Source organism: Vanrija pseudolonga, chromosome 2, assembly GCF_020906515.1.
Source record: "Vanrija pseudolonga chromosome 2, complete sequence".
Taxonomy (NCBI): Eukaryota; Fungi; Basidiomycota; class Tremellomycetes; order Trichosporonales; family Trichosporonaceae; genus Vanrija; species Vanrija pseudolonga.
In genome coordinates this window covers 1,203,393-1,230,565 of record NC_085850.1, presented here as the reverse complement: position 1 = coordinate 1,230,565, position 27,173 = coordinate 1,203,393, and the positions used below count along the sequence as shown (strand labels likewise).

Here is a 27,173-nt window from a genome sequence, read left to right as displayed (position 1 = left end):
GCCAGCGTAACCGTGTCATTGATAATGCATCACCCACGGGCCCTCGCACGGCCCCGAGGCCCCACGGCCCACGGCCGCCTACTCGTCCTCCTCAGTCAGCTCGCCCTTGCCCCAGCGCCATGCGCGGCCGACAAGCTTGGCGCGGCCATTGACGATACTGCCCTCGATGGCGCCACCGCGCGCGGAGAGCTGGTGCGCGTCGACGATGGCGGCGCGCGGGTCCGCTCCGGCAGGAAGGAGCGCGCGGACGCGTTCTGTCGCTGGCCCGTCGAGATAGTAGGGCACGAGCGCGGTGTGCGCTGCGCCCGTGACGGGGTCCTCGTCGATGCCGATGTGGGGCGCGAAGACGCGCGTGTTGATGCGGATGGCGTTGGGGGTGGTGGGCGAGGCGCCGGCGAGTTGGGTGATCATTGTGAGCTGGGTTTCGCGGCGGGACTGGGAGTGAGCGAGCACACGAGCGTCAGCGAGTGTGCGAGTGCGCTTCAGAGCCAGTCCTCACCAGCGGCTTCGTGTCCACGCGCAACGACCGCAGATCCACCTCGGGCTTAACCTCGACAATGACCCCCGTGCCCGTCCCAAAGTCCGCCGCAGCGACCTGGATCACGTCGTGCGCAGGCACGCCAGCGGCAGCGGCGACCAGCGCAGCAATCTTGCTCGCGATCGTGTCGTCCGGCGGGGCCTGGGGCACGGTGAGGGGAAAGTCGAGGGCGATGCGCGCGCCGGCGCCGCGCCGGCTGCCTTCAACGATGCTGGCAGCCAGGCTCCCGCGTACCCTGGTGCGGAAGTGCACCGCGCGGGCAGTAGCGTGGATGTAGGACAGCAGCGCGTGGCCTGCGGCGAGCGTCGCATGGCCGCACATCGGCACCTCGACGGTCGGCGTGAAGAAGCGGATCTCGTACACGGGCTCGTCGGCCGCCAGGTCGAGCGGGACCACGAACGCGGTTTCTGCGAAGCCGAAGTCGGCGGCCACGTGCACGTGCCATGCGTCGGTGTATGCCGCGCTGGATGCGGAGGGGGAGAGGACGACGACGGCGGCTTGGTTGCCCGAGCTGTGCGCGCTCGTCGCGAACGCGTTGATCAGGTGGTAGGGGAGCGGGTGCCGCTGCGGGGTGTATAGCGCGCCTAGGGGGGCGGTGGCGGGCGGGGTCGTGCTCCCCGGGGTTGAGGGGCCGGGGGTGGGCAGCGCGGCGGCGGACATGGCGCGGGTGTGGTGTGGGGGGTAATGAAACAAGAGTGAGTTGAGAGGCGAGATGGAAACCGGTTGTGGGTGGGAAGTGGGTCGTCGCTCGGTCGGTCGGTCCCGGGCCGGCGGCAAGGCAGGGCTTATCACTGTCGGTCGGCCCACCGACGGTGCTGACGAAGCGGAGCAGTCCACGCGGCGACGAAGGCACCTCGTGACTACGCGCATTGCGTGCTGAATACAGCAAAGCAGCCCCGCATGGCCCCGACGCCGCGCCGCGTACACGGGGCGGCGCGGCCAAGCGGCTCAGCACGCTTGGCGGGACAAGCGGCGATGGCGATGTCTCGCTCGCTCGGCGCTGCGCGGTGGCGGCCCTGACCCAAGCTACCCAAGCTATTGTGGGCTTGTGGCTCTGCCTACGTCTGCTGGTGCCGCTGCGCGAGGCGGGCACATGCTACTGCCACTGCTGCTGATGCGACTATGACCGCTGCACCTCCTGCTCGCAAGCCACTACCCCTCGCAACCCTCGCCGCGATAACACCTCGGCGTCTACTCATCTTCGGGACGCACGTCGCTTAAACAAGCCAGCCCTGTCCATCATCGCTTCGTGCCCTGCTCGGCGCCGCGACGCCGCCACTGCACACACTCGATACATACACCTCCGCGCACCTCACTCGCCCAGCACAACACGGTACACGACCCTATCGCCGTCCGGGACCAGCGCGGACCCGGCATACACGGCGCCATCGGAGCAGTCGCGGAACGTGCCGCCGACGGCGACGGCGTACGTGTACGCCGTGAGCCATCCGAGCTGTCCGCGGGGGACGTACAGCCCCTCGACGGGCACGGACGTCGCCTGCTCGGCATACGAGCCGCCAACGAGCGCGACGACGCTCGCGAGTTTGGCGTCCACGCTGACGCCCGTGCCGTTGGTCACCTGCCACCCCGCACTGAAGGTCGCCGCGTCGCTTGAGGGACCACCGCCGCATGCCGAGCCGGCATTGGTGCAGTCGATCCGGGCGCCGAGGCGCTGGTTGGGCGTGAAGGCGTTCCAGTCCCAGCTGGACCGGTCGGAGGCGTCGAATTGCTTGCATGTGACGGCTGCTGACGCGGTGGCCGCGAGGAACGCGAGCACGAGGACGAACAGCGGGGCTATGCCGAGCTTCGCTGCGCCGCTGGGCTTCCCCCGCCGCTCCTTGGACTTCGTGACGCACTCGTTGAACACCAGCCCGCTGTTCGCGAGACACTTTCCCACGCCGCCCATGTCCTTGTCGGCAATGATCGCGTACGCCGTCTTGTTGTCGGGCGCGTAGCTGACGTTGAAGGCCGGGCAGCCGGTCAGCTGGGCCGGCGAGGGCGTGTATGAGCAGTTGAAGGTCGACATGGCCGGTGGCGAAGTAGTGGGCAACGTGTGGGTGTTGGATTATGCCTGCAACATTGACGAGTGTGATGAGTATCGAGCTCACGATGCACGCAGTGGTGAGTGAGTGAGTCGTACTTGATGCAGCTGGACAGGGGCAGGCAGTGCCTGGACCAGTTCACTTGGCGACGACCAGCAGGATGTGGCAACTCCCCACACCGCTAGCCCTCCCAGAATTCAGGGTGGGCTCTGTCATGTGAGAGGGGCAACCCAGCTTCGTACGTGCAAGGATGATGCATACATGCCGGGTTCGTTTCATGACGAGCGGCCCACAGCACGAACGGCGTGAGGATGAGAAAGACTTAGTTCGAACCCCCTTGCGCCGGCAAGCAACTTCAATACGAACTTCATTGAACTGGTTTCTTCGTGGAGCTATTTTCTTTGGCTTTTGTGGCAATTTGTAAAAATCTTATACTGGAGCGGACGAATTGAGCACAGAACTCCACAACGACGGGCGTGTTGTGGGGAAGAGGAGAAGAGGCTACTTATGCACCTGTGACGGTGCTACTCTGTGAGCTGCACATCAAAAGTGGCACCATTGACCTTGGGGATGAGGGCGGAGCCGCGGTAGTCATACCCGTTGCCGCAGTCGCGGTACCATCCGGGAACTTTGGCAGCGAGAGTGTACCCTGTGAGGTAGCCGATCTGGCCCTTGGGCACCGAGTGATCAAGGGTGATCGTCTCGGTGGTGGACTCGGCGTAGGAACCACTACTGGAGGCCGAAAGACCAAAGACCTTTCCGATGCTGACATCCACTCCGACGTTCCACGTCGTAGTCCAGGTGACAGTCTTGGCGTATGCTTGGGTGATCGGGCAGTCGCTCTGGGAGTTGGAGCAGTCGATCCGGGCGCTAAGCTTCTTGTTGGGCGTGTAGGCGTTGGTGTCCCACGTCGTGCGAGGGTCCGCGTCAAAGGTCTTGCACTTGGGCTTGGTCTCCCTGCCAATCATCATGGCTGCCCCCTCGGCGCGACGGCGAATCGGCTCTTCGCGAGCCGGACTCGGCGGCTCCGAGACAGAGCTATTGCCGCCGCGACGGTCGATGTCGTAGCTTCCGCACGGCCAGAAGGACAGGCCCATGTTCGGCTTGACGTTCTGGAGCTGAACGCACGAGCCCCTGCCGTGGATCTGGACCTTGGTGCCCCCCGACCCGCCGGCCGGACAGTTGGTCCCCTTTGTGATGTCGAGCTTGGCGTCGCCGTCAAACCCGCCATTGGCCTTGATCCACACGTCGTTCGGGAGGCCGTCGCCGAGGGGCCCCGCGCAAGTCATGTCGCCCGTGCAGAACGAGTACGGGCAGGGGATGGCGATGGAGATGTGCTTGATGAGCTTCTGGCACTTGGAGTCGGAGTACACGTTGGCATCGGCAATGATGCCGCCCGTGCTGTACCCCTTGCACGGGTTGTTGCAGGCAGGCGACTCGGCGGGCCCGCAGCCTCGCTTGTTGTTGTCGATACGCTGGACGATCGGCTGGGAGATGGACAAGTCAAGAGGCACGGCGCTGACGAGCGGAACGTTGGGCTCGGCTCGCGAGGGAGGCACGGCGTTGGGGGCAGCTTGAACGCCCCAAGGGAGGCTCAGCGTGGCGAAAAGTGCGGAGAGGAGACGAAGTGGCGTCATTGTTGATCGTTGCTCGTGGCAGCTTGGTTCTTGTCAGCCCTGTTAGATTAAACCATAGCAACGTACTAGATAGAGGGAGACAGTAGGGTGGAAGAGTAGAGCTATTCGGAGAGTCGATGGAATGACTTGGACTGAAGCCTTGGAACCGAGCAGGACACTGCTTTTATACGTTACAAAAAGGCATCGCCGCATCGGACCCGGTCCCCTCTTTCACCTCGCATACCGTCTAGTGGGAAGGCCAACATCAGCTGACAAGGGGGACCACCTGAACGCCTTTGAGAGTCGTACTGAATTGTTGAAGAGCAGTAGAAGAAGTTGATCAACGATGCAGCCGCGCGTTTCCGCCACAAGTGCCACTTCTTGTCGTGTTGGAGCGTCGCGCGCCGGTCCGTCCAAACAAGTCCTAGCTGCCCTCAAACCGCCCGGTCTCCGCGCCCTAAAGACGCCCATTACAACCGTCAGAGTGACGTCTGTGCTGATGTACTCCTTTCTGGAAGTGACGTCGCGGAGAGACCAGCAGCAGCATCAGACAAACAAACGTGTAAGTTTGATGCCACAGGAGTGCCACTCGACGTTGTCGTGTTACAGGCGTCGTGAGCTTGTTCCTGTCCCACGACATTCCTTCCTTGGGCCCCTTATCAAGGTATAATCCTTCCCCACTGAGTACGGGGCAACACGGACCGATTCATAGTCTTGCCACTTCGCGTGGCTCGGCTGGCGCTGGCCGTCCCGAAGCGTTGTCTCCCAAGACTTTTCTCTGCCCACCATTCCCACCCACGCAAGACCCCACGTACTCCGAACGGCCAACTCGTAAACTTTACAACTTAACCGTAACAAGCTAAACAACTCACCCCTTCCGTCGCACCAGTGACATCCCCCATCACAACACTTCGGCCCCGAGAACTTCATCCCGTACCGTCGCACCGCGTCGTAGAGCAAGTGTGGCGGCGTCGCGAGTCCTGGTTGGGCGTCGTGTGTCTACATCGCCTCAACGAGATCGAGAGGCGTCACTTGGGGTTGCAGCATGAAAGCATAGCATAACAGTAGTTGGCCGGAAACCACCCATTCGTGTTTCATCCGTGGAAACTCGTAGCCCGCTAGCACGTTATCACCGGGGTAGACGTGCGTCATACGATTCGACGAATGCCACACCATGTTTTCGGGCAGATGCGGAGGGAATATAACTGGTCAACTAACCGATCCATGCTTGTTTAACGACTTTTGGTACATACCTCGCACCAGTTATCATGACGTTGTGAAGGAGAGAACGTGTGATCTGAGAAGTCGACCGTGCTCCGCTGCTTCCATGTGGAAGAGATGCGATGATGGGGCGAACGTGCTTCGGCAGCGACTGCATATCTCTCCCCCGCTCCGCTCTAGTGCCATGCCAACCGTACCTCAATATGTACCCATTCAAGGGGTATCCGGCCACCGTGTTAGGAGGCGTCGTGCGTAAACGTCCATGAACGCATCCCGACGTCACTCCTCCTGCCCCCCAGTCCTTTCCGCCTCGTAAGGACCTCCCCGAATGCGCCTCTGACTGGCATGCGTTCTTGGGGGAAGCCACAGCCAAGTTCATTCGTACATATGGACCCCCGCGACCTGTTATCCTGATTTTCTCTGTGGTTGTCGCCGATGAAAGGCTTGCTCTCTCTTTGATACAATGTAATGTACCCTCTTCACACTCCTAGTCGGTGATCATGACGGCCCAGCGGTCGCCACTCTCCTTACGTATGAGGGCAGACCCGCGATAGTCCCAGCCGTCCCCACAGTCGCGGTACCAGCCGGGGACGTCGACCGCCTGGCTGTAAACCTCGAGAGCCCCGATTTGGCCCACTGGTACATAGAGGGTTAAGGTTGTGGAGACTGTCCAGGACTCAGCATAGGATGCCCCAATGGAAGCTGAGAAGGAGGCGAACAGTACGTCGGTGGAAACAGACACCTCGTAGTTGATGGTGAACGTCGCCGACTGTGCCGTTGTTGTTGAGACGCTGCAGGGCGAAGGAGAGGACCTGCAGTCGACCTTGGAGGTGACCTCGATGGCATCGGTGTAGGCATTGAAGTTCCAAGTGCTCTTGTCACCATCAGGGTGCAATGACTGAGTGTAAAGAGTCTCTCGAGGCACAGAGGGGCAAGGCTCGAGCTAGGGCAGCATTTCCATCCTCTGCGTCGGCCGCCACCTCGAGGAAGGGCAGTCTCCATCGCCAAATAGCAGCTCGCTGCGGACATGACATGCTGTCATAGCGAGCAATCTTGGCTTCCTCTGGTAGACAGGCTGGTGGCGCAGATCATCAGCGAGCAGTCGTGGAAACATGACACGCCGAGTGCCACGAACTGAGAACCAGTGGAGCCGGCCGCGCGCCACACTATATCTAGCGCCAGCTTGGCTCGTGTTGTCTCCTCTTCCTCTCGTCCGTATCCGCCGACCGGAACTCATAATAGAGAAACCCAGGCACTAGCCAGCTTGCTGCGCCCACTGGTCGGTTTGTAACAGCCGCTCCGCGTGACCCACAACGGAGACGAGTCTCGGCAGAGTCATGTGAGCCGCACCTTCTCGCCGCAGCCGAGGTATGGCATGTTTGAAAGGGCTGTGAATCTCGGTGTTCTCAGCTATGCCAAGACGAGGTAGTCGGTGACATCATTCGACATCGCTGCTGGCATGGCTGTGCTCTCTAGTACCACCCCAAACCTCACTCAGGCTACGTACATGCATACTACTATGCACTAGGTGGACGGACATGTGACCCGCCTCTGGGGCTTGGGCTGGGGGCTATCTCGACAGTCTTGCTACGTCTCAATCCGTGATGAGGTAGTAGAGGACGATTCTGTCGCTGTCCGGCACGAGAGCGGACCCGCGGTATCGCTGTCGATCCGAGCAGCCGCTATACCACCCTGGGACATCGACAGCGTAGGCATATGTGGCGGGGATACCGATGCCGTGAAGCAACCACAGGCCCTTGGCGGGCACAGAGGTCACCTGCTCCGCATCTGTCCCGCCGACGACTTTGACCACGTCTGCAGGCTTGGCGTTGACGTTGATAGACACCGAGGTGTTCTGAAGCTGCCATGAGAGATAGGTCGTTTTCGTGTCGTTGAAGGAGCCGCCGCATGGGAGACCGTTGCACGAGATTGCGCCGCCGCCGCCGAGCAACCTCGTCTGGGTGTATGCGTTCCAGTTCCACGCGTCGCGCGGGTCGGGCTCAAAGCTGGAGCACGAGATTGCGCGGGGGATGACGCTCGCCGAGACTGCAGAAACGAAAGCGAGGACGAGGAGGATGAGCGGAAGTGGGCCGAGAGTGGGCCCTGTTCCAGAGGGCAGGCCGAGCGCCTTGCGCCGCTCCTTCGACTGAGTGACGCAGTTCGTGAAGACCGTGTTGTGGTCCAGGAGGCACCAGCCCGCGAGGTCCATCTGGTCATCGCGGAGGAGGACGTATGCGACGCCGTTCGCGGAGATGTTGTGTGGGTGGAGGCACGTTACGTTCGGGTTGTAGGGGTACGAGCAGTTGAGAGACATTGCTTGGTGTGCGTGGGTGTGGGTATGGGCGTGGGTGTGGTTGTGGGTATAGGTGGCGACACAGACAGGGGAGACAACCGGTGGTATGGGCTTAAGTGTGGCTGTCGACCCGATACTAGTTTAGGCTGCGCAGCGGCTACTTCAGCTGGTGCCTCGTGATGGAGCTGAAGTAGAACTGAAACAGATGGGTAATGCCATGTCGGTAGCCGCACAGATACTCCGCGGTGCGCTGTGAAGGAATGAAACCTCTCGTGGGTGGCTTGGCGGCCTTCTCTAGTGTCGATGCTGCGCTCACTGGCGCCAGTAGTGTTGTAGGTGGGTGACGACGAGCCCAATCGGTGAGAGCTTGATGCCGGACCGCCGTACCTTAAACCGACACAGGTTCGCAGTGGCGATTCAACATCCAAGTGGCGAAATCTGAGAAGGCAATGCATTGCCTCGGAGCAGTAACCAGCCTCGGATGGGCTGGTTGAATGGAATGTATCGGGAGGGCTAGATAGAAGTGGCACGCCAACGTGCGGTTATACGGTGTTCGTCGCAGGGCATAGGAGATTCCTACATGCGGAACGAGCTCGAGGGATCGCCTGTTACTACTACTGTAGCTATGTGGCTATGTGATCAGACGGGCAGCTAGGGTACAGTTGGTGGGCAGGGGCCAATGGCTATCATCGCCGGCGAGTCCGATCCGTGTAGACGTAGCGGAGGACGACCCTATCGCCGTCCGGAACCAGTGCCGAGCCGCGATACCTCTGTCTGTCCGAACAGCCTTCGAACCATCCCTGCACCTGCACGGCGTGGGCATAGGCGATAAGGTAGGCCCTGCCGTTGAGAATCCACATGCCGTCAGTTGGCACCGAGGTCACCTGGGTCGCATACGACCGCCCACGGTGGCAACGATGTCTGCCGCCGCGGCCTTGACCTCTACCGCTGTCGTATTCACCTCCCATTCCAGCTTGATTGTCGTAGTATTGGTGATGTTCCCGCCACAAGCCGCGACGCTGCAATCGTCGGCACCACTGAGCACTGTGCCCTCAGTGGTGGCGTTCCAGTTCCATGTGTCGCGGGGGTCGGGTGTGAAGCTTGAGCACGGGACTGCTTTCGCGCAGGTGGCGGAGAGGAAGGCGAGGACGAGGAGGAGTAGCGGCAGAGGGCCGAGGGTGGGTACAGCGCGCGACCCAGACGGCAAGCCAAGCGCAGCACGCCGCTCCTTTGACTGCGTCACGCATTCGGTGAAGACCAAGTCCTGGGACAGGAGGCACTTTCCGGCCTTCGCCATATCGGCATCATACAAGAGGACGTAGGCGACGCCGTTGGCGGAGACGTTGTTGGGTTGGAGGCACGTCACGTTCGGGTTGTAGAGGTACGAGCAGTTGAAGGACATTGTGCTGGGTTGATTGGCGGGGGAGACAGTGGCGAGGCTGTCGGTGATATAGTGAGCGGAAGCCCTTGCTTGCCACAGAGCACCTTGGCGACAGCATGGCCGTGTTCGTGCCCTACCCCTTGCTGCTCGCCACCCCGCCCCTCGCCGCGTCAGATGCGTGCTGCGCACCGAAACATGACGTCGCGCGCCGAGGCTATGTCGGCGCTATGTACGCTGAGGCACCGCACTATGGGTGAGGCACTCACCGCCATGAGGTCACGGACTTGGCACGTGATCAACAATCAAAGACTACTCCGCCGCCACTGCTGCGCGTTTATGCACGTCTTGGTAGGCTGTGAGCCCGACGCTCCGAATCCGACCGCAGCTGGTCGTTGGCTCGGCCGAGTCATGGCGGAGTGACTATCTTTGGTGAGTACTGGTTGGTGGTGGCGCGCGTCCTTGTCGCACTGGCATTGCTGCTTTGTGGCGGCGACCACCACCATGATTGGCATGCGACTATGGATTAACAGAAACTCGACGGCCACACGATCTGGCCCGCACTTGCTCATCCGAGACAGAGGACAGTAGCGACTACGCACCAGAGCCCGCTTGGTCGGTATAGAAGTACCGGAGCGCGACCCTATCGCCGTCCGGCACCAGGGCAGAGCCACGATACCTCTGCCCGTCTGAGCACTGTTCAAACCAGCCGGAAACATTCACCGCGTAGGCAAAGGTGGTCATGTAGGCTCTGCCATGATTGATCCACATGCCGTCGGCGGGCACGGACGTGACTTTGGTCGCGTACGACCCACCGACGAGGGCGACCACGTCGGCGGGCTTGACTTTGACTTCGACGGTCCCGTTCACAGCCCATGTGAGCGATGTCGTCGCCGTTTCTTTGAAGGGCCCGCCACACGGGGCGTTGGCGAAGCACAGGCTTGCTGCGTCCTCTAGCCTGATGCTCGGGGTGACCGCGTTCCAGTCCCATGCGTCGCGGGAGTCGGGGTCGAAACGCGAGCACGAGACTGCTTTCGCGCAGGCGGCAGAGAGGAAGACGAGGAAGAGGAGGAGGAGCAGTGGGAGACGCCCGAGTGTCGGTCGCGCGTGCGACCCAGACGGCAGGCCAAGCGCCGCTCGGCGCTCCTTCGACTTCGTGACGCACTCGGTGAAGACGATGTCGTATTGCAGGAGGCATTGCCCAGCCTGGGCCATATCGGCGTCGTACATGAGGGCGTACGCAGTGTTGTTGTACACGGCGGGCTGGAGGAAGCACGTCACGTTGGGGTTGTAGGGGTACGAGCAGTTGAAGGACATGGTGGGGTCGTCGGCGTGGGTGTGAGCGCGAGTTGCGATGCCGACGGTGGAGACGTCCGGTGATATACACATCGTGGTCTAGCAACGAGCTCTTCAGTGACCATATCGGTGCAACTGTGCGGTACCCCGTGCTGCTCGGAAACCCGTGTCCTCGGCGCGACATGTGTGTTCAGCGCGACATGTGTGTTCAGCGCGACATGTGTGTTCAGCGCGGCCGAAACATGAACTAAGCTATGCTGCCCTTCTGTGTAGTCGCCAGCAGGCAGACACTGCAACGGCCGTGAGGTCAGAAACAACACATGTGATCCACATTCAAGCCTACCGTACCACTACTACTACCGTGCGGTTTCGTAGGCTGTGAGCCCGCGATTCGGAGTCCGGCAGCAGCCCATCGCTGACTGGGTGGATGCGGCGGAGCGATTATCTTTGGGGTATCCTTGCCGATGAGCTAGTGCCCATCGCGCTGTGTTGCTAGTCGTCGTCGACTAGACGGTCTTTTCTCACGCACGCCTCTTCAAGTCGGCAGCGAGACGAGCAGGGGGTGAGGCTAGTGCTCGGCTGGAGGAAACGATGGACATGTGTGGAGGAGGCCATTGTAGCGTGCCTGTGTCGCACCGGCCCAAGACATGTCCCGCGGCTTTGCTGTGTTGAAGTCCTGCAAGCATTTGTATTCGAGCGAGTTGTACCCCCGCCGTCTCCTCCGTCTGGGTTATCCGGCGCCGAGCTCGGCGTGCTTCAGTCCCCTTCTGTATGCTATCGCGTGTTGTGTGTGTTCTGCGGCATTGAAGCCTACCGAGGTCCAGCGTCCTTGTCAAGTGACGGGTATCCCAACGCTGCGAGCAGTTGTCGAGACGAATGCCCATGTACAAACGCCCCAACAGGAGAGCGAGTGAGCCGCACCATCTGAGGACGAAGGCTAAAGCAACAATGTGCTGTGGCTTGCCTTGCCTACCAGCCAAAGATCTCCAGAGTCGCCATGCAAGGTAGTCAAAGCAGTTGCTGCTTATCTTGAGCCAATTATGACTTCGCGTGCCACTTCAAACAAAGTCCAAAATAATGCGACGTGCGCGATTCGAACGCGCGAGGGATTGCTCCCATCGGATTTACGCAAAATTTAAGCTTAAGGCCGACTGCATGGACCACTAGCAGAACGTCGCATGATTCATCGGTCATCTCGGTTATTCGGCCACGGTTTTGAGCTTTCGAATCTCTACCCCACGGGGAAGGGAGTCGGCGCTGGTGGAGCGCCGACGAGCATAGATCAGCAGCGGTACGTACGTCTGTGCAGTGCTGAGAGCGCACATTAGTGTGAGCAAGGTGAGGCCGGGCTCTTGGGGCCTTGGCGTGGTGCTGGAACCTGATGACGGACTACGGGTGGTGGGTGGTGCGGAGTGTCGACGGAGTGTGGGTGGTGGCGAGTGAGTCGTGTCGTGTCCGCCGTCGTGGTGCTGCCTGCGTGTTCGTGCGCGGTGAAACGTGGTTGAAGTGGTGGGAGGCAGTGGGGCATGAGGTGTAAGCGAGAGGGTAGAACCGGTGGGGTGAAGTGGAAGAGTGAGAGTGAGTGGGTGGGTGGAAGAGCGAAGGGGAGGTGGGTCGGTTGCCTTTATGTGGGCGGCGGCGGCGTCGCTGGGTCGGTGGGGGTGAGGGGCGGGGGTGAGGGGCAGGGGATGGCGCTTCTTGTGTGCGTGGGCGGAGTGCGAGAACCATGCGGATGAGGTGTGTGTGTGTGAGCAGATGATTGTGTGTGAGCGGACGGCGGAAGACGGGGCGGCAAATGCGGGGTGTGGATGGCGCACCGATGACGGAGTGATGGTTGAGACTGGCACTGCACAGACACACTGCGTCACAGTCACTCCAAGATACTCTATGGCATCCCGTACAACGCGTCTAGTCTAACAACGTGGCCTACTTGCCAGCGTCATACTCGTGGTCGTGCTCGTCCTCATCACCAAGCGCAAACACATGGTTGGGGTCCTTGCCATGCTCCTCCTCGTCAAGCTCATCGCTCGTCCGTGCGCGGCTCTTGCCCTTGCCCTTCCCGCGGCTGTCGGCGGCACCGTTACCGCCAACACCGTCATCCAGCTCGTACTCGTCTGCTCCGGCCAGAGGCATCCTCTCCTCGCGGTTACCGTCGTTTGAGCGACGACCGGCGTGGGTTGGCAGCGAGAGGCCGCGACGCATTCGCCTGTGTCGAACAAAGAGGTAGACGCCAACGATGCCGATGAGCGTGAGGAGGATAAGGACAGCCGAGACGGCGTTGTACCATTCTGAATGCGTCAGTGGCTGTACTCAAGGGCCAAGAAACCACTCACCCTCCCAGTCGCCCTTTCCGCCCTTGAGAATCGGCATGCCAGAGGTTGTTGGCTGAGGACCAAAGTGGACAGCAGGCCGCTTGTCTTCTCCAACTCGAGACGACCCGGAGCCAGTGAGACCAGGCAACATGTTGATGTCGACATCCATGAAGCGCATGATCATGTCGTTGGAGACGTGAGGGACGTCGAAACCAACCATGTGCGATGCCTCGTACAGCCTTGCGTATGACAGGTTGCGGTCAGTCGTCCACTCGCCGACCTGGGTGTCGTTGAGATACCAAGGCTGGGCAGTGGCGTTCTGGAGAGTGAGCGGGCATTCCTTCCCTCACAACACCGGCGGTGACTCACGGCTCCAAACCCAACTTCGCCGCTCCAGTCCAGCGCCTCGATCATGCGCTCAATGCCAATGTAGTTGCAGATGAGGTCCTCGTCACCGGCAAACATGAGGACCTTGACGCCCTTCTCCAAGATGCCAGGGATGAGGTGGACAGAGGCTGGCTCCTTGCCAGCTCTCATCTGGTTGCCGACGCGGTCGTCACACTCCGTCCATGCCCTTTGGTGCTTGGTGGCGTGCAGAGCCTCGACCACATCCCGACGCTGTCCAGTCAGCAGATGGACTCGGCAAATTCACCCACCGCCAGGTACTTGTACACGTCGGAGAGGTCTGGTGGCCAGTTCATACCACACGCCGGGTAACTGTCGACCAGTCGCACGTCGTAGATGTTGAGACACTTCATATGTCCGTCAATCCTGCGACAGTCAGCTCCCGTCCAGCCTAGCGACAACCCACTCCTTCAGTGCGGGCTTTGTCACCGAATCCATGACTCCACCACAGTGGGGAATGTTGACGGGCGTGATCAAGGGGTCGGTGTAGTTCTTCATCCATGCCGCGCATTCGTCCATAGCGGCATGGGCAGCCTTGTCTTCGTCGCTTCCCTTTTTGATGAGCTTCCTCTCGTACGCAAACTCGAGGTAGGCTGGGTACTGCCTCAGAGGGTCGATCCAGCCGTTGCCGATGGCAATGCCCTGGAGGTTGAAGTTGGGGAGGGTGGTCGCGTCCTTCTTTATCAACGCGTCGGCAAAGTAGGGGATGTATTGTCCGGCAAACGACTCTCCTGCAAGGTAGGTCTGTACGAGTCAGCGGGAGGGCGCACAGGACACGCCCCAGACCCACGTCTGCGCCGTCCAACTCTGGGAAGACGGTGTAAAAGTTCTCCATGAACTTGATGAGGTGTGCCGAGGCCTCGGTCAGCTCGTGCAGGTAGCCGTTGCTGGGGATGAACGAATAGCCTGTTCCGGGCGGCTGGTCGACTGGGGCGTCAGCGGCCAGCTCCACGACGACGGCACTCACCATACACCATGGTGGCGTACTCCTCCCAGCCGCCTTCAACGAGCTTGAGCTCGACCTGCCCCGACTCGGTCTGCGATGCGGGTACCGTCCTCCATGGGCCGACCTCCATCATCGAGCCATCGAACGACGAGCAGCCAGGCCCTCCCTGTCGAGTCAGCTCTGCACTCAGGTGAACGATTCAGCTGCACTCACGTTGAACCAGAAGACGACACGCTGCTTGCCTGCGGAGCGACGGGCACGGACCATCATGAAACTAAAGTCGGAGTCAGCACCGTTTAGCCGGCGGGGAGCTCACAAGATTTCGGCATCTTTGCCCACCGGGCCTTCACCACCGCCCTTGCCTTCTCCGGGGTACGATGGGAGCTCGCCGGCGTGGACTGTGAGAGGGTGGCTGGGTACGTCAGCTGCTGCGCCACGGCATCTCCCGAGTAGCAGCACGCACGTTGGGTGGGTACTCAGAACGCCGAGGCCGGGGAGCGAGTGGACATAGAAGCTGGCCGCGGATGGGAGAGCTGGGCCGTCAGTACATTGCCAGCGAACGCAGCTCACTCTTGGCCTGGCGCTCGTCGACGGCACGCAGCTTGGCCCCTGTAGTGGTCAGTTGGTAGTCCCATGCACCCAGATCAGCAGCTCACGGCTCTGGCTTGTCGACGACTCGGCCTCGGGCTCGGGTGCGCGTTCGACGACGGTGGCGGCGTCGCGCTCGTGCTCGTGCTCGAGATCGCGCGCGGCGAGCGCAACGCGAGCGCGGGGGTTGACGTGCTGCGTTGGCATGGGATCGGCGCGATGACGTGGGGCGTGGGGTGTGTGGGCAGGTGCAGGCAGCAGTCGAAGTGCAACGGAGAGAACGAGATGGCAAGTGTCTCCAATGTGTCAATGGGGGGGAAGGTTAACGTGTCGAAGCTGTCTGTCCTTGAATAGCAGCAGGCGGCTGCAGCGGGTTGTGGCTTGTAACCAGAGTCTAGTGTGGCTGATTGTGGACAAGTTAGCCGGGCGTCGTGGAGGCCGTCGATGAGGACGGGACTTTATCAGGGTCAGAAAACGTGGTCATGCGCGTCAGGCACAAAGTCGCAGCAGCAGCAGCCAGCAGCAGCCGCAGCCGGCCACGCCGCCAGGGAGGGAGGGGAGACTCGACCACGGCATTCTAGGGGAGAAAATGCTGCCAACTCATTGCACTCGGCCAAACCTTGAACTTGGAGCAGCCAGCAACCAGCGACGACCAGACCAGAGCAACACGACGCATTCCTGGCCGAGAGCAAACGACAGTGACAGTGCAGGCTTCGGCGGGCAGAGACGGCGACCACATCGTCGCTACACGCTCTTGCCAGCGCCGACACTATCACTTTCCAGACGCGGCGTCCCCCTGGCTCTTCGTCCCCCACCGGGCTCGGTCCCACGACATCGTTCAGAGCAAAATCCATAGGCCCAAAGCTACAAATGTATCGAATCCACAGCACCCGGTGCGCGATGGGTAACAACGCAATAGGTTTCCTAAAGGTTTCGAGGCATTAATCCGTCCGTCTAGTGAATCCCCGTGGCAGAGCAAGAGAGCGTGTGGGTCGCTAGCGCTCGGTGGCAGAGGGGAAACCATGCTTTTGATATCGAGAACATGGGGGATCGAGGCCCGCGCTCCTTATATACCTTGCGGCGAGGGGGAGCGGCTCGCCTTGCTTCACTCAACCCGCCTCGAAAAGTGGTGCGAGGGTGCGAGGTCACGTGATGATTTACGTAATCCGACGCCACCACACGTGGTGATCATGAGGTCCGCCATCACAAAAGTTGGCGCGCCGATCTGCTGTTGATGGAGGCGGCGAAGACGACCTTGATCACCTCGCACCGCACCATGACCCACCGCTCGCGCTCGTTCGCGCCCAAGAAGAAGCTCGGCAAGCCGGCGTCGCAGAAGGGCAAGCCGAAGAAGCTGCACCACCCGCCGGCGCGCAACGCGTCCGCGGCCAAGGCCGAGTCGGATGGCGAGGAGTCCGACGACGACCAGTCGGACGCGGGCGCCGACGCCGCCGAAGCCGTCGTCATCGACCCCACGCCGCCCGCGGCAGCGTTTACCAGCAGCCCGAGCGACGAGGAGATCCTGGACGTCATCCGCGCCGCGCTCGGCACCGCACTCACCTCGCCGTCCTTCACGGCCGATGTCCAAACGGCAAAGGGCCTTCTGTACGACAAGAAGTGGCTCGAGCTCTTCACCAACCCGGCCCTGCTGGACGCGTACGCCGGCCGCTGGGTGCCGAGTCGCGCGCTGTGCTTTAGGGACTTGATGGCGGGGATCAAGGATGTGCGGGGGTTGTTCGTTGGCGAGGGGGAGGAGGGGGAGGAAGAGGAGGGAGAAGAAGAGGAAGACGATGAGAAGGAGGAGGAGGGTGGGAACCAGGCTGCCGACGCCCCAGCGACCGACGCCTCGACAGCTACGCCCACTCACATCCTCTCCATCGGCGGCGGTGCCGGCTCCGAACTGCTTGCCGTCGCGGCTCTCGCCCACTCGGCACAGCTGCTCGGCCGTGGCGCGCCAATCAGCTGGACGTCCCTCGATATTGGGGACTGGGGAGGCGTGCTCACGCGGCTCGGCAACGCCGCGCGGTCCGAGTGGGAGCTGCCGGGGTCCATCAACTTCAAGTACATCAAGGACGACGTGCTCGACGCCTCCTCAACCTCCATCACCTCCCTCCCTGCGCCGTCCCTCACGACCATCTTCTTCACGCTCACCGAGCTGCTCGCGCAGTCCCGCCCGCGCACGGCGGCGCTCCTGCGCTCAATCACGGCACGTACCCCGCCCGGCGGGCTGCTGCTTGTCGCCGACAGCGCGAGCGATATCGCCGAGTTCGCGCTCGGGAAGGACGGCCGCACGTGGCCCGTATACATGGTCCTCGATGCGCTCCTGCTCCGCGCCGACCCCGGCGCATGGGAGCGCGTGCGCGCCGACGACTCCAAGTGGTGGCGTCTTGCCGACGGCGTCGGCGCCGACTGGCCGTGCAAGCTTGAGAATGCGCGCTACTGGATGCGGCTGTACCGCCGCAAGGCGGCGGCGGAGGCGCCCGAGGCCAAGGTGGCGGCAGAGGAGTAGATGTGGCACCGGCTCAGTTATCATCAGCTGTTGTAGTATACATATTCTTGCATAGGCATTGGACTGGATACAGAAACAAGAAGACTAAGGGCAAGGGTGGCAAGGAGAAGAAGCGAAAGAGTAGGCTCACGCCCTACGACTCGGCACCCACGACCTCCTCGAGCATCTCCTCGAAGCCCTCCTCGCCGACAGCGCCGCTGCCAGCAAACTTGTGGTCAAAGACGAAGAAGGGCACGCCGCGGATCCCCTGGCGCGAGGCGGCCGCATAGCCCTTGTTGACCTCGTCGGAGAGCTCGGAGCCCTCGAGCCAAGTCTTGGCCTCGGCCTCGGACGGGAACACGCCGTCCTTGTGCGCGATCTTGGCGAGGTGCGCGCGGTCGCTCGCGTGGTGGCCCTCGGTGTGGATCATGTACCCGATGTCGCTGTTGAGCTGGACGATCTTGGTGCTGGCCTCGTGGCGCGGCAGCGACGCCCAGTGGTGCTGCGCGTACGCGAGCAGGCGCTGGGCCGTGAAGCTCGACGAGATGTACGAGTGGGCGGGGTCGGCGCTGGCGGGGGTGGGTGGGTCAGCATGCCTCCTGTTTCTCTCCCCCCTCGCTAGCCACTCACCGCTTGAGCCCCGCCGCGGCATAGCTCTTGGCCAGCGAGTCGGTCGAGCCCGACGTGCTGCCAAACTTGCGCGTCATGTACCCTTGGCGCGTCTCGGGCGTCTCGGGCAGCGACGGGTTGAGCGCGTACGGGTGGAACTTCCACTGGAGGTCGATCTGCGCGTCGTGCTCCTTGTTGTACTTGACGACCGCGTGCTTGAGCTGCGTCGTGCCGAGGTAGCAGAACGGGCAGAGCGGGTCGGCCGTCACGTCGACGGTGATGGGGCGGGCGGGCATGGCTGCGGGTGCTGTGGTGGACAGGTTACGGGCTGCGAAGGGGGCACGACTGAGCGGGAGGCTGGCGCGGGGGAGAAGGCGGAGTAGCGATATGGTGAGCGCGACGACTAGGGCAGCAACGGCGAAGCGTAGCTGCGTTCTTGACATGAACGAGGGGAGAGGCGGGACACATGGCCCCCAGCCGCCATTTATACCGTCGCGACGCTAGCCGCCTCACTAAGCAAGCAGCGCGGGCCTCGCGGCGTCCTGTCGGGCGCTGGCTGCGCCGCGTGAGAGCGAGGCAGCGCATAGACTGCGGTATCTGCCTTCCCCATGCCAGCACGCCGCGCGCCGGACCACGCATGTTGATATCCCGTAGCCCGCACCGTGTGCGGAATGCAACCACTGGCTGGGGTGACGTCAAGTGTCAGGTAGTGCGGCGACTACCGGCTAGTCGCCGCAGCAGTCAGTCAGTTCAACCATGAGGCAGCAGGCAGCAGCCAGCAGCAACCTTAGCCTTGCACACACGAGCACATTCTGCATTCGCATTCGCATTCGTTCGCATAGATACAGCCAGCCACAGCAGGTAACATTAGTTCTTGACGACTGTGTCGAGGATCTGCGGCGTGTGTCAGCGAATGACCAACCTCGGCGCCTCCCTCGGGACAGCCGACCACGGCCGTCCGCCCAACCACTCACCTCGCCAAACTCGTCCTCGCCCACAGCGCCAGAGGTCGCAAACTTGTCGTTAAAGATGAAGAACGGCACGCCGTCGATCCCGCGCCTGCGCGCAAGCGAGTACGCCGAGCGCACATCTGCGTCCTCGTCTGTGCTGTCGAGGAAGGCCGCCGCGGCCTCCTCGGTAGGAAAGACGCCGTTCTTCACGGCCAGCCGCGAAAGCTCGGCGCGGTTGCTCGGCTCGATCCCGCGCGCGTGATACATGTCAAACAGGTCCATCTCGAGGGGAAGCTGCGAGGCAGGCGCGTGCTTGCCTGCGTACGAGGTCAGGCGGTGCGAGAGGTGCGATGAGGCGACCTTGCCGCCGGGGTTGCTGGGGGAGAGGAGTCAGCCTGCTGCCCAAAGCGAGTGCCACAAGCACCTCGGCGCTCGCACACTCGCTGCGCGAGTGTACTCGCTGTACTCGACTCACCGCTCAATCCCGTACGGCCCAAAGCGCTCCTTCCAGAACGGCTCCATGGCCTTGACGCGCTCCGCGCCAAACTTCTTGGCCATGTGCTCGGCGCGGTCGCGCGGCGCGTCGGTGAGGTCGGGCGAGAGGGGGTACGCGTGGAACTTGATGTCGAGGGCCACTGGCGCGGTGGGGTGCGAGGTGTTGTACGTCTTTGTTGCGGCTTGGAGCTGCTTGACGCCTAGGTAGCAGAAGGGGCAGAGGACGTCGGACTGGGAGCGAGCGAGCGTTAGCGAGCGAGCTGGCGGGCGGCGTGGGAGGGAAGGAAGGTGGCGAGAGAAAGGACGCCGCACTCACCGTCACGTCCACCTTGAGAGTACGGGCCACTGCTGCCATTGTCGTTTGCTTGTGTCGTTCGTTGGTGGCGAAGCGATGAGAAGACAAAGCACGCTGCTGCATAAAGCCCTCTTTGTGGTTTGCCTCCACTTGCTCGCAAGGCCGCCGTGTGGTGCGCAGACAGACAGCCCACAGTCACACACCCTGGCTGACATCGGTCACCGCAGTCATGCTGATTGATAATCACGTCACTTTCCTCGGCCTTGCCCGGTACCGCCGTGGCGCCCAATGACTCAACACCCTGTGACCGAGAGGGGCCTGCCTGCTGCTGCTGCTTTCCAACGGCTTGACACCGACGGCATGCACAGCGCACTGGCACCAACTGTAACATTCCTCTACATGCTCAGTGCAACCAGGCCACAACCATCGACCACCTCCCCCACCACCCAACCCCCCACCCCGCCGGCAAATGAAGTGAATATGCATGATCTTCAGAGCGCGCAGAGACGCCGCAGCGCCCCCGCAATGACTAGAGCGGCTACAGATGGGCTACTTGGTCCACCACGACCACAGCCCATCAGTGAGGGGAGGGAGGGAGGAGGGAGGGAGGGTATCAACGAGTCAAGACACACCCTACTCCTTGCTGCTGCGCGTGGTGCGCTTCTTGGCAGCAGAGTCGTCCTCCTTGATCTCCTCAATCTTGGCCTCGGGAGCGGGCGCGGCCTTGACAGTAGACTTCTTGACAACAGTGGGCTTCTTGGCAGCAGAGCCACCAGACTTGAACAGGCCAAAGAGACCACCGAGGAGAGCGAGGAAGGTGAAGAAGGCGGCGACGATACCAGCGGCGACCTCGGGAAGCTGCTTGGCAGCGTCAAGAGGGTCAATCTGGGCAAGGGCGACAAACTCGAGGAGGCGCAGGCGGATCTTGTCGACAACGGTGGTAGGGATCGAGTCGTCCTCCTCGGGAGCCGAGCCCTCAGCCTCCTGCTCAATGGGGCGCTTGACGTAGAAGGTCTCCTTGGCAAACTCCTCGGCCTGAGCAACGTCGTGGCCAATGTAGATGTTGTCAAAGAGAATGTCCTCGGTCATGGTCCAGAGCTCAAAGCCAAGACCGCCAATGGGGGTGAGGGCGGCAGGGTTCTTGTCCTCGAAGAAGTCGGGGTTGGGAATCTTGGCCGGGGCCCAAACACCCTTGTACTCGGGGTTGGCGATCTTGGGACGGACCCACTTGCCCTTGAAGTCGGGGTTGCGGATCTTGGGAGGCTGCCAGTCACCACAGCCAGACGCCTCCTGGCACTTGGGGTTGGGGACAGTGGGGGCGACCCAGTCTCCGTCCTCCTCGTCATCCCACTCCTCGGGCTTCTCGGCCTCGGGGTCGGCAATCTCAATGGGCTCGTCGTCGAGCCAGTCCTCGGGCTTGACAGCCTCGACGTCGACAATGGTGAGCGGGGCGTCCTCGTCCCAGTCGTCGGGCTTGACAGCCTCCACGTCGTCAATCTCGGCAATGTCAACCCAGTCGGCGGGCTTGAAGTCCTCGGGGTCGTCAATCTCGGCGTCGGGGTTGACGGCGGGGGTGAAGTCCTCAAGGAGGTTGCCAGTCGAGACCTCCTCGTCGTTGATCTTGATCGAGAAGGTGTTGTCGGGGTTGATGATGAGGGTGTAGAGCGCCGTCGTCTTGGTGATCTTAGGAAGAGGAGGAGAGTTGTAGTGCTTCTCCTCAAAGACACCAGTGACGGGGTTCTTGTGGCGGAAGATGAAGTGGACCTTGTTGGTCGAGCCACAGCGGTCAGGGCCGAACATGACCGTGAAGGGGGTCTGGGTGTGTGAGTAATACGGCCCACAGAGGTGCACAGCTGTTGCACAGCCACTACTCACCTTGTCCGTGTACTCCTCGCCAGCGCGGAGACCCTCCTTCTCACCCTGCTCCGACAGGAGCTTGAGGTAGGCACCACCGCACTCGAGGCCCTTCTGGAGCTTGACCTCGTACTGGACAACGAGGGGCTTGCCCTTGGTCTCAATAGGCTTCTCGAAGACGGTCGAGATGGCGTGGTGGGCAGCCTTGGACTCTGCGGGCCAATGTCAGCCAAAGTCGCGCGCGGGCAAAATAATTTCTAAACGCACTCAGAACAAGACCCTTGTCGCCCTTGATGCCGGGGAAGACCTCGGGCTCCTCGACGGCCCAGGTGCCGACGTACGAGAAGGTCTCGTCACCGACGGGGGTCTGCTTGGTCGCCTGCGAGACGGTCCAGCGCGAGTCGGGGCCGAGGTCCTCAACGAACTGCTCAATGAACGGAGCCTTGAGGGTGGTAGGCTGTGAGATGTCAGCTGTGCACACAACACATCGCGAGCGCGGCTCCTCAGCAGCAGTGGCATCTTGGCTCGCAACGTCGCCATCATGAGTGACGACCCGCGCGACGCGTGCGCGCGGAGGGCCGAATTAACCATAACCTGCGCTCGGAGCAGCAGCCGCCCGTCTTGATGACACACACCTTGAAAGTGACCTCGGAGGCAGAAGCCGAGGCGGCCAGGATGAGGGCGCCGGTGCCGGCGGCGGTGACAACGTTCTGAGGCCTCATTCTTTCTTTCGACGGGTTGGTAGACGAGACGAGAGAGCACTAGTGAGTGGTGAGCTCAAAGGCGCAATGGCGTTTTAGTAGTAGCAGTGGTGAGTGCTTTGAAAGTGGGAGTGGAACGTGGAAGGGGTTGGAAGGTAAAGGGTCAATCATGTATGAGCGCGTGGAGAGGCGAGGGCCGTCACTCTGGTCGTCGACGTGGAGGCGCGTCCTGCAAGCCGTGCCGCGTGCCGCCAGCCAGCCAGCCAGCAGGCCAGCAGCGCGCCAGCCAACGGCGCACATGTGCCGCCGCATCCCAGGCGGCTGTCTCGCCCCTGAGGACAAGGGGAAGCGCGTCCTAATCACAAACAAGGGCCCAATTTAGTAATGATACGCAAGGCGCCCTAATCAAGGCGCGCAAAAGCCTCTCGCGGGACTGGCGGGACACTCTCTCATCCAATAGGCCTGCACCACTGCTAGTCGCCCAAGCCACTCGTCACTGTGACGTCTGTGAGCGAGCGACAAGGGCCACCTGATCAGTGGTCGCCGCACCACAGAGCCAAGCCAACCAACAACGCATTCATTCCCTTTGCTTTGCTTTCCTTTCCACTTCACAACAACCACACACGCACAATTGCACAATGTCAGACCGCCCACCCTACTCCGAGACGCACGCGCACCCGTCGCACATCGACATTCCACCGCAGGCACGCAACGACGTCGTGGCCGAGCAGGTGGTCGACGACGGCGACGACCAGGGACAGCAGCTGGGTAACAGCTCGGAGAGGCCTCCGCCTGCAAGGGGTATTCTCAAGAACCCGATCCGTGCGCCGACGGACCCCAAGGACCAGGAGCAGTGAGTTGGGTGGAGGGAGAGGCGGAGCCGGGTGAACGGTGGGGGGAGGCGGAGCGGTGGAGGGGTGGTGGCATACTTCTTGATCGCTGCGCGATCATAGAGGTGGGTGGGCGGGCACAGTATCGCTCGCGCCATCAGGGTGGATGGGTGGGTGGACGATGGCCTGCTCGCGCAGCAGGTGGCCGGGCGGGCCCCCTTCCTCACGAGCTCTCGAGCAACGCTCGAGGGCGGGAGCGGGGGCGACGGCTGTGCCGGCCGGCCGGAGGAAGGCGAGGAAGGAAGGGAAGACGAGGAAGGCGAGGAAGATGGGACAGGCGAGGAAGGCAACGAAGGTGACTGGATCTGAGTAGCGGATATCGCGACCTGCACCGAGGTGGAGGGCCTGGTCGGGCGAGCACCGCCGTTGCGCACTCGCATGCTCCCCTCATCCCCTCGCCACCACGACGCCGCCCGCATCCGACTTGACCATCATACCCCACTGAAGCCCCCGTGCTAACCCTGCCCAGCCTGACCTGGGACGAGGCGAACATTGCGCTCACCGAGATCCAGAAGGACTCGCTCATGTGAGTGACGTTGGGGCGCACAGGCCTGCCGGCCAGTCCTAGCCCCAGCCTCGCGACAAACGACCGACCGCTGACTCTGCAAAGGAAGATTGACGAGCCCAAGACGCCATATGTCCGTTATGACGCCGAGAACGACGTCGTGCTTGGTATTGGAGGTCAGTGCGGGCGGTGTAGTAGGGACGCCGCCACACATGCTGACGCTTGCCGCAGAGGTGCCAGACTTCGACCTGAGCCAGGACCGCGGATCGGCGTGGTCGCTCGACTCGCCCAACAGGTACGTCGCTGCTGCTGTGTTCAGTCTCGTGCGTGGCCTGACGCCGCCGCAGCCCCACGAACAAGATCAACCCCGAACTGGTGGAGAACACTCAGCGCAACGCCAGACGCCCTTCGACGGCGACGTCGTCGGGCTCGTCTCGCTCGGCATCCTTCTCGCTGCCCGACAAGCCGCACCCCGTGTACCCGGGCCAGCCGTCGTCGCCATCACAGGCGATCCCGGCGCTCGTCGGCGCGACGTACGCCAACACGTCTGGCAATGCTACTGGCAACACGTCGGGCAGCGAGGTGTTTGCCGACAGCGAAGACGAGGGCCTGGATGAGGAGCAGCGTGCCCACAAGCGTGACTTTGAGAAGAAGCGCGCCATGCACTACGGCCAGGAGGCGGCGCTGGCGCTCAAGCGTGCGCAAGAGATGGACGAGGACGAGGATGAGGACGAAGGTGCCGACGAGGTATCCCCGGTCCCTCCTCTGCCAAATGGTGCCAACGGCACGCTGTAGAGAGCAAGCAGAAAGTGTCAAGATGTACATGTAGAGCTGAGCCATGTAGTGTGGTGGACGACGACTGACCGACTGAGCGTGTTGGAGTCGTTGCCCCGCCCTGAACATGAAACGAGATCTTCCCACGCGTGGGGAAGGCTCGCAGCAAGGCCTTTTTTACTGGGTCAAAACAAGGTTGCTCGTTTCAAAGTATGATTAGCTCCAAGCTTCCAGGTCGCGTGGGCGCGTCAATCGACCACTGCGCTTGGCATGTTGTTGTTACTGCATACACTCCAACCTCGCCGCATTCGACACCGACGACTTGCGCGCAACTGATTCTGACGAGCTGACCATCCGCTGCGGCGCCAAGACACCGCGCGCGCTCGCATACAGTAATCAGAAGGCGCGGGTGCCTTAGTTGACCCGGGGTCCGCGGACAGCTGCCGTGGTTTTTTCCCCTGGCCGTTGTGTGTGCGTGGGTGGGAGGCATACGACATGGCAACAGCCGGGCTTTGCCAGTTTGAAAGTGAGTGAATCGTTCCCAGAAAGCATCTCACACGCCTCGTCAGGTGTTGCTTGCAGAGATCAGATCACGAGATTGTGAATTGTGGCGAGAGATCAAGCCGACAACGAGTGCCAGATTGTGGCGCTGTTGTGGCGCAGAGCTGGCTCGAGCGCGCGCGCGACAATCAATCTCAATCAATCCTTCTTCTTGAAGATGGCCGCCGTCCGTTACGACACCCTCGACGGATACAACCAGGGCGCACCCCGTCCGGGCGGGGGCGAGGTGGAACAAGGCACATTGGGCGGCGCAAGCACCAGCAGCGGCGGCAGCAGGATGGGACGCAATGTGCACAGCAGTAGTAGGAGCAGCGCGTCGACGTCCAGCCGCGCTCCAGCTGCTGCTGCTGCTGCCCCAAGCCGCCTGTCCGCGCCCGCGTCCCGCACGACGAACAAAAGACACGCCCACACCCACCACGCCCACGCCCACACCCACCACGCCCACGCCCACACCCACCACGCCCACGCCCACACCCACACCCACACCCGCGCACGGTGGTCGCCTTGGAGGACGCTGGCACACTTTCTCCACCTGCGCATCATCTTGCACCTCGTCCACCTCGTCGCCCGCAGACTCAAGATGCTCTTCGACCCGCGCACGCGCAACGGTGGCGCCGCGCGCCGCCTCGCCCCGGCCTTCATGCTCGCCTTCGTGCTGGCCTTTATCGTCTTCCCGTGGTTCGGTGGCGACCGGACACGGAAAATACTCGTCGGGAGCCCGTCGTCGTCGCTCCGCGTCGCCGTGTACGAGCCGACGCCGTACCATGGCGGTGGGTCGCGCTGGTCGTCGCTAAGCTAACGTCGCGCAGAGGTGTTCGGCGCCGTACTCTCCGTCCTCCAGTCAATGGGCATCAATGCGACGTTTTATTGTGCGTACACCGCTTGCTGTGCTTGTTGAACGATCGCCGCTCACACACACACCAGCGTACCGCCCCAACTGGGAGTTTGGCGATATTCTCGCCGACATCCACCCGCAGGCGCCGCTCAACCCCGAGCTGCTGGGCAAGGCGATCCAGAATAACGAATACGACGTGGTGTTTATCAACTCCTGTGCGTGCCATCACCGCTACCACGCCCGCGACCAGTGCTAACACACACACCAGGCGACCCCAAGTTCCAGAACCGCGGCCACGGCGTGCTCGACGCGCTCAACAACTCGACGGTGCGCGTGATTTGCCAGGTGCACGAGGGCGACTTCTTCGGCATCCAGAAGATGGACCCGGAGATCTATGCGCCGTGGGCCGAGAGTGACCGCCTGGACGTGCTCACGCTCGGCTCGCACACTGGCCAAGAGGTGCGTCGCACCATCGGCCGGTGGGCCGAGGAGACGCGCTCGACGGCGTGGGAGCGCGTCCCCGTGTTGGACTGGGCGCCCGTGTTCGACCCCCCGCTGTCGCGTGTCCCGCGTAAGGTCGTCACTGGAAGGTTTGACAAGGCCGCCATTATTGGGCGTATTCAGCAGAGCTCGCGCGACTACGAGGGCGTGATGCGCGAGCTTGAGCAGGCGATCCTGGGTGCGTCGTGTCGTGCCATGTGCCATGTGCCACTCAGTGTGCTGACAGACTACAGCCGACCCGCCGGCATGGGGATACAAGGTCGAAGGTATCCCGCAGCGCATCATCCCCATCGAGGATAGCCCATTCACACTCCACTTTATCGGGCTCAACGAGCACAAGGTCGAGTTCCCCCCGCTCCTGGTGGCCGAGGAGAACCCCGTCGTGGTCGTGCACCCAAAGGTCACCAACGTCGAGTACTACTCTTTGATCCGGAGCATGGTGAGTTGTTGTCCTGCTAGGCGTCACGCCGCAGCTAACTTGCACCGCAGGACATCGTGCTGCCCGCGTTTAACACGGACGCGTACTACAAGGTGCGGTCGAGCGCGAGCATTCCAGCGGCTATCATGTGCGAGGTGAGCAGCGTTCAGAAGGCTAGTACTGTATTTCACCCCGCTCACACCCCCAGACACCGCTCCTCGCCTCGCGCCGACTGCTAGAGAGCTACACCTACCTCCACAGCCCAAGCTACATCGCCAACCCGCTGTCCACGACGACCGTGCGCGCGATCGAGCAGCTGCGCGCCGGCCAGCAGCCATGGCAGGCGGCGTATGGCGCTGCCCCTGCGCCCACAGTGCCGGCTGCCAAGGCATTCCTCAGCCCGTCACGCTGGTGGAACACGGGCGACACGTTCGCGCGCTACAAGGCTGCGCTGCGCGCGCGCAACGTCGAGATCTTTGAGGGCATGCTGCACCGCGCGACGACGAGCAAGTAGTAGACATCTTTAGAATACCTTCCTACCTATGAACGATTTTGCGATAGCCGGCGATGCACGCCGCGCCACGCCACGCCACACGCTAGATGCATACTTACTTGCCGCGCGGTTGCCGACCGCTTGCACGCTACTGACGCCTTGGCGCAGC

General features: G+C 62.1%; 13 protein-coding genes and 1 non-coding gene across 14 annotated transcripts; 3 read left to right on the top strand and 11 right to left on the bottom strand.

The window, feature by feature from the left end:
* Nucleotides 1-5: 5 nt before the first annotated feature.
* BH0283_0 (putative isomerase) lies at nucleotides 6-1,370 on the bottom strand. The gene is made up of 2 exons (XM_062768755.1): nucleotides 500-1,370; nucleotides 6-435 (listed from the first exon to the last, which is right to left on the bottom strand). The coding sequence occupies exons 1-2, from the start codon at nucleotides 1,196-1,198 to the stop codon at nucleotides 79-81; spliced, it is 1,056 nt and encodes a 351-aa protein (XP_062624739.1). The 5' UTR covers nucleotides 1,199-1,370; the 3' UTR covers nucleotides 6-78.
* A 480-nt stretch (nucleotides 1,371-1,850) lies between these two features.
* On the bottom strand, nucleotides 1,851-2,564 carry LOC62_02G002246 (uncharacterized protein; the record flags this gene model as incomplete). The annotated part of the gene is made up of 1 exon (XM_062768754.1): nucleotides 1,851-2,564. The coding sequence occupies one exon, from the start codon at nucleotides 2,562-2,564 to the stop codon at nucleotides 1,851-1,853; it is 714 nt and encodes a 237-aa protein (XP_062624738.1).
* Nucleotides 2,565-3,104: 540 nt separating this feature from the next.
* LOC62_02G002245 (uncharacterized protein) lies at nucleotides 3,105-4,217 on the bottom strand (the record flags this gene model as incomplete). The annotated part of the gene is made up of 1 exon (XM_062768753.1): nucleotides 3,105-4,217. The coding sequence occupies one exon, from the start codon at nucleotides 4,215-4,217 to the stop codon at nucleotides 3,105-3,107; it is 1,113 nt and encodes a 370-aa protein (XP_062624737.1).
* A 2,794-nt stretch (nucleotides 4,218-7,011) lies between these two features.
* Nucleotides 7,012-7,731, bottom strand: LOC62_02G002244 (uncharacterized protein; the record flags this gene model as incomplete). Its single annotated transcript, XM_062768752.1, has 1 exon — nucleotides 7,012-7,731. The coding sequence occupies one exon, from the start codon at nucleotides 7,729-7,731 to the stop codon at nucleotides 7,012-7,014; it is 720 nt and encodes a 239-aa protein (XP_062624736.1).
* Nucleotides 7,732-8,396: 665 nt separating this feature from the next.
* Nucleotides 8,397-9,112, bottom strand: LOC62_02G002243 (uncharacterized protein; the record flags this gene model as incomplete). The annotated part of the gene is made up of 2 exons (XM_062768751.1): nucleotides 8,397-8,594; nucleotides 8,618-9,112. 2 exons carry the CDS (start codon nucleotides 9,110-9,112, stop codon nucleotides 8,397-8,399), a joined length of 693 nt encoding a protein of 230 aa, XP_062624735.1.
* A 570-nt stretch (nucleotides 9,113-9,682) lies between these two features.
* Nucleotides 9,683-10,405, bottom strand: LOC62_02G002242 (uncharacterized protein; the record flags this gene model as incomplete). The annotated part of the gene is made up of 1 exon (XM_062768750.1): nucleotides 9,683-10,405. One exon carries the CDS (start codon nucleotides 10,403-10,405, stop codon nucleotides 9,683-9,685), a length of 723 nt encoding a protein of 240 aa, XP_062624734.1.
* Nucleotides 10,406-11,462: 1,057 nt separating this feature from the next.
* LOC62_02G002241 lies at nucleotides 11,463-11,562 on the bottom strand. Its single transcript is given in 2 exon segments — nucleotides 11,463-11,508; nucleotides 11,525-11,562. It is a non-coding gene; the product is annotated as a tRNA-Leu (tRNA).
* A 716-nt stretch (nucleotides 11,563-12,278) lies between these two features.
* On the bottom strand, nucleotides 12,279-14,842 carry KEX1 (Pheromone-processing carboxypeptidase KEX1; the record flags this gene model as incomplete). Its single annotated transcript, XM_062768749.1, has 12 exons — nucleotides 12,279-12,672; nucleotides 12,718-13,015; nucleotides 13,066-13,314; nucleotides 13,353-13,467; nucleotides 13,508-13,845; nucleotides 13,892-14,028; nucleotides 14,069-14,213; nucleotides 14,261-14,321; nucleotides 14,364-14,459; nucleotides 14,511-14,580; nucleotides 14,618-14,656; nucleotides 14,704-14,842. 12 exons carry the CDS (start codon nucleotides 14,840-14,842, stop codon nucleotides 12,311-12,313), a joined length of 2,049 nt encoding a protein of 682 aa, XP_062624733.1. The 3' UTR covers nucleotides 12,279-12,310.
* A 1,069-nt stretch (nucleotides 14,843-15,911) lies between these two features.
* BMT6 (25S rRNA (uridine(2843)-N(3))-methyltransferase) lies at nucleotides 15,912-17,144 on the top strand (the record flags this gene model as incomplete). The annotated part of the gene is made up of 1 exon (XM_062768748.1): nucleotides 15,912-17,144. One exon carries the CDS (start codon nucleotides 15,912-15,914, stop codon nucleotides 17,142-17,144), a length of 1,233 nt encoding a protein of 410 aa, XP_062624732.1.
* A 53-nt stretch (nucleotides 17,145-17,197) lies between these two features.
* LOC62_02G002238 (uncharacterized protein) lies at nucleotides 17,198-18,174 on the bottom strand. Its single transcript, XM_062768747.1, has 2 exons — nucleotides 17,754-18,174; nucleotides 17,198-17,692 (listed from the first exon to the last, which is right to left on the bottom strand). Exons 1-2 carry the CDS (start codon nucleotides 18,026-18,028, stop codon nucleotides 17,278-17,280), a joined length of 690 nt encoding a protein of 229 aa, XP_062624731.1. The 5' UTR covers nucleotides 18,029-18,174; the 3' UTR covers nucleotides 17,198-17,277.
* Nucleotides 18,175-18,530: 356 nt separating this feature from the next.
* Nucleotides 18,531-19,573, bottom strand: LOC62_02G002237 (uncharacterized protein). The gene is made up of 4 exons (XM_062768746.1): nucleotides 19,494-19,573; nucleotides 19,158-19,408; nucleotides 18,707-19,058; nucleotides 18,531-18,626 (listed from the first exon to the last, which is right to left on the bottom strand). The coding sequence occupies exons 1-4, from the start codon at nucleotides 19,530-19,532 to the stop codon at nucleotides 18,600-18,602; spliced, it is 669 nt and encodes a 222-aa protein (XP_062624730.1). The 5' UTR covers nucleotides 19,533-19,573; the 3' UTR covers nucleotides 18,531-18,599.
* Nucleotides 19,574-19,938: 365 nt separating this feature from the next.
* Nucleotides 19,939-22,156, bottom strand: ARB_00147 (Calnexin). Its single transcript, XM_062768745.1, has 4 exons — nucleotides 21,962-22,156; nucleotides 21,594-21,783; nucleotides 21,348-21,538; nucleotides 19,939-21,287 (listed from the first exon to the last, which is right to left on the bottom strand). Exons 1-4 carry the CDS (start codon nucleotides 22,046-22,048, stop codon nucleotides 20,106-20,108), a joined length of 1,650 nt encoding a protein of 549 aa, XP_062624729.1. The 5' UTR covers nucleotides 22,049-22,156; the 3' UTR covers nucleotides 19,939-20,105.
* A 445-nt stretch (nucleotides 22,157-22,601) lies between these two features.
* Nucleotides 22,602-24,259, top strand: dpiA (Protein phosphatase inhibitor 2). The gene is made up of 5 exons (XM_062768744.1): nucleotides 22,602-22,880; nucleotides 23,387-23,443; nucleotides 23,528-23,598; nucleotides 23,654-23,717; nucleotides 23,770-24,259. The coding sequence occupies exons 1-5, from the start codon at nucleotides 22,666-22,668 to the stop codon at nucleotides 24,215-24,217; spliced, it is 855 nt and encodes a 284-aa protein (XP_062624728.1). The 5' UTR covers nucleotides 22,602-22,665; the 3' UTR covers nucleotides 24,218-24,259.
* Nucleotides 24,260-25,337: 1,078 nt separating this feature from the next.
* On the top strand, nucleotides 25,338-27,025 carry LOC62_02G002234 (uncharacterized protein; the record flags this gene model as incomplete). The annotated part of the gene is given in 7 exon segments (XM_062768743.1): nucleotides 25,338-25,527; nucleotides 25,682-25,807; nucleotides 25,861-25,919; nucleotides 25,938-26,271; nucleotides 26,327-26,532; nucleotides 26,583-26,666; nucleotides 26,720-27,025. 7 exon segments carry the CDS (start codon nucleotides 25,338-25,340, stop codon nucleotides 27,023-27,025), a joined length of 1,305 nt encoding a protein of 434 aa, XP_062624727.1.
* Between the last annotated feature and the right edge of the window lie 148 nt (nucleotides 27,026-27,173).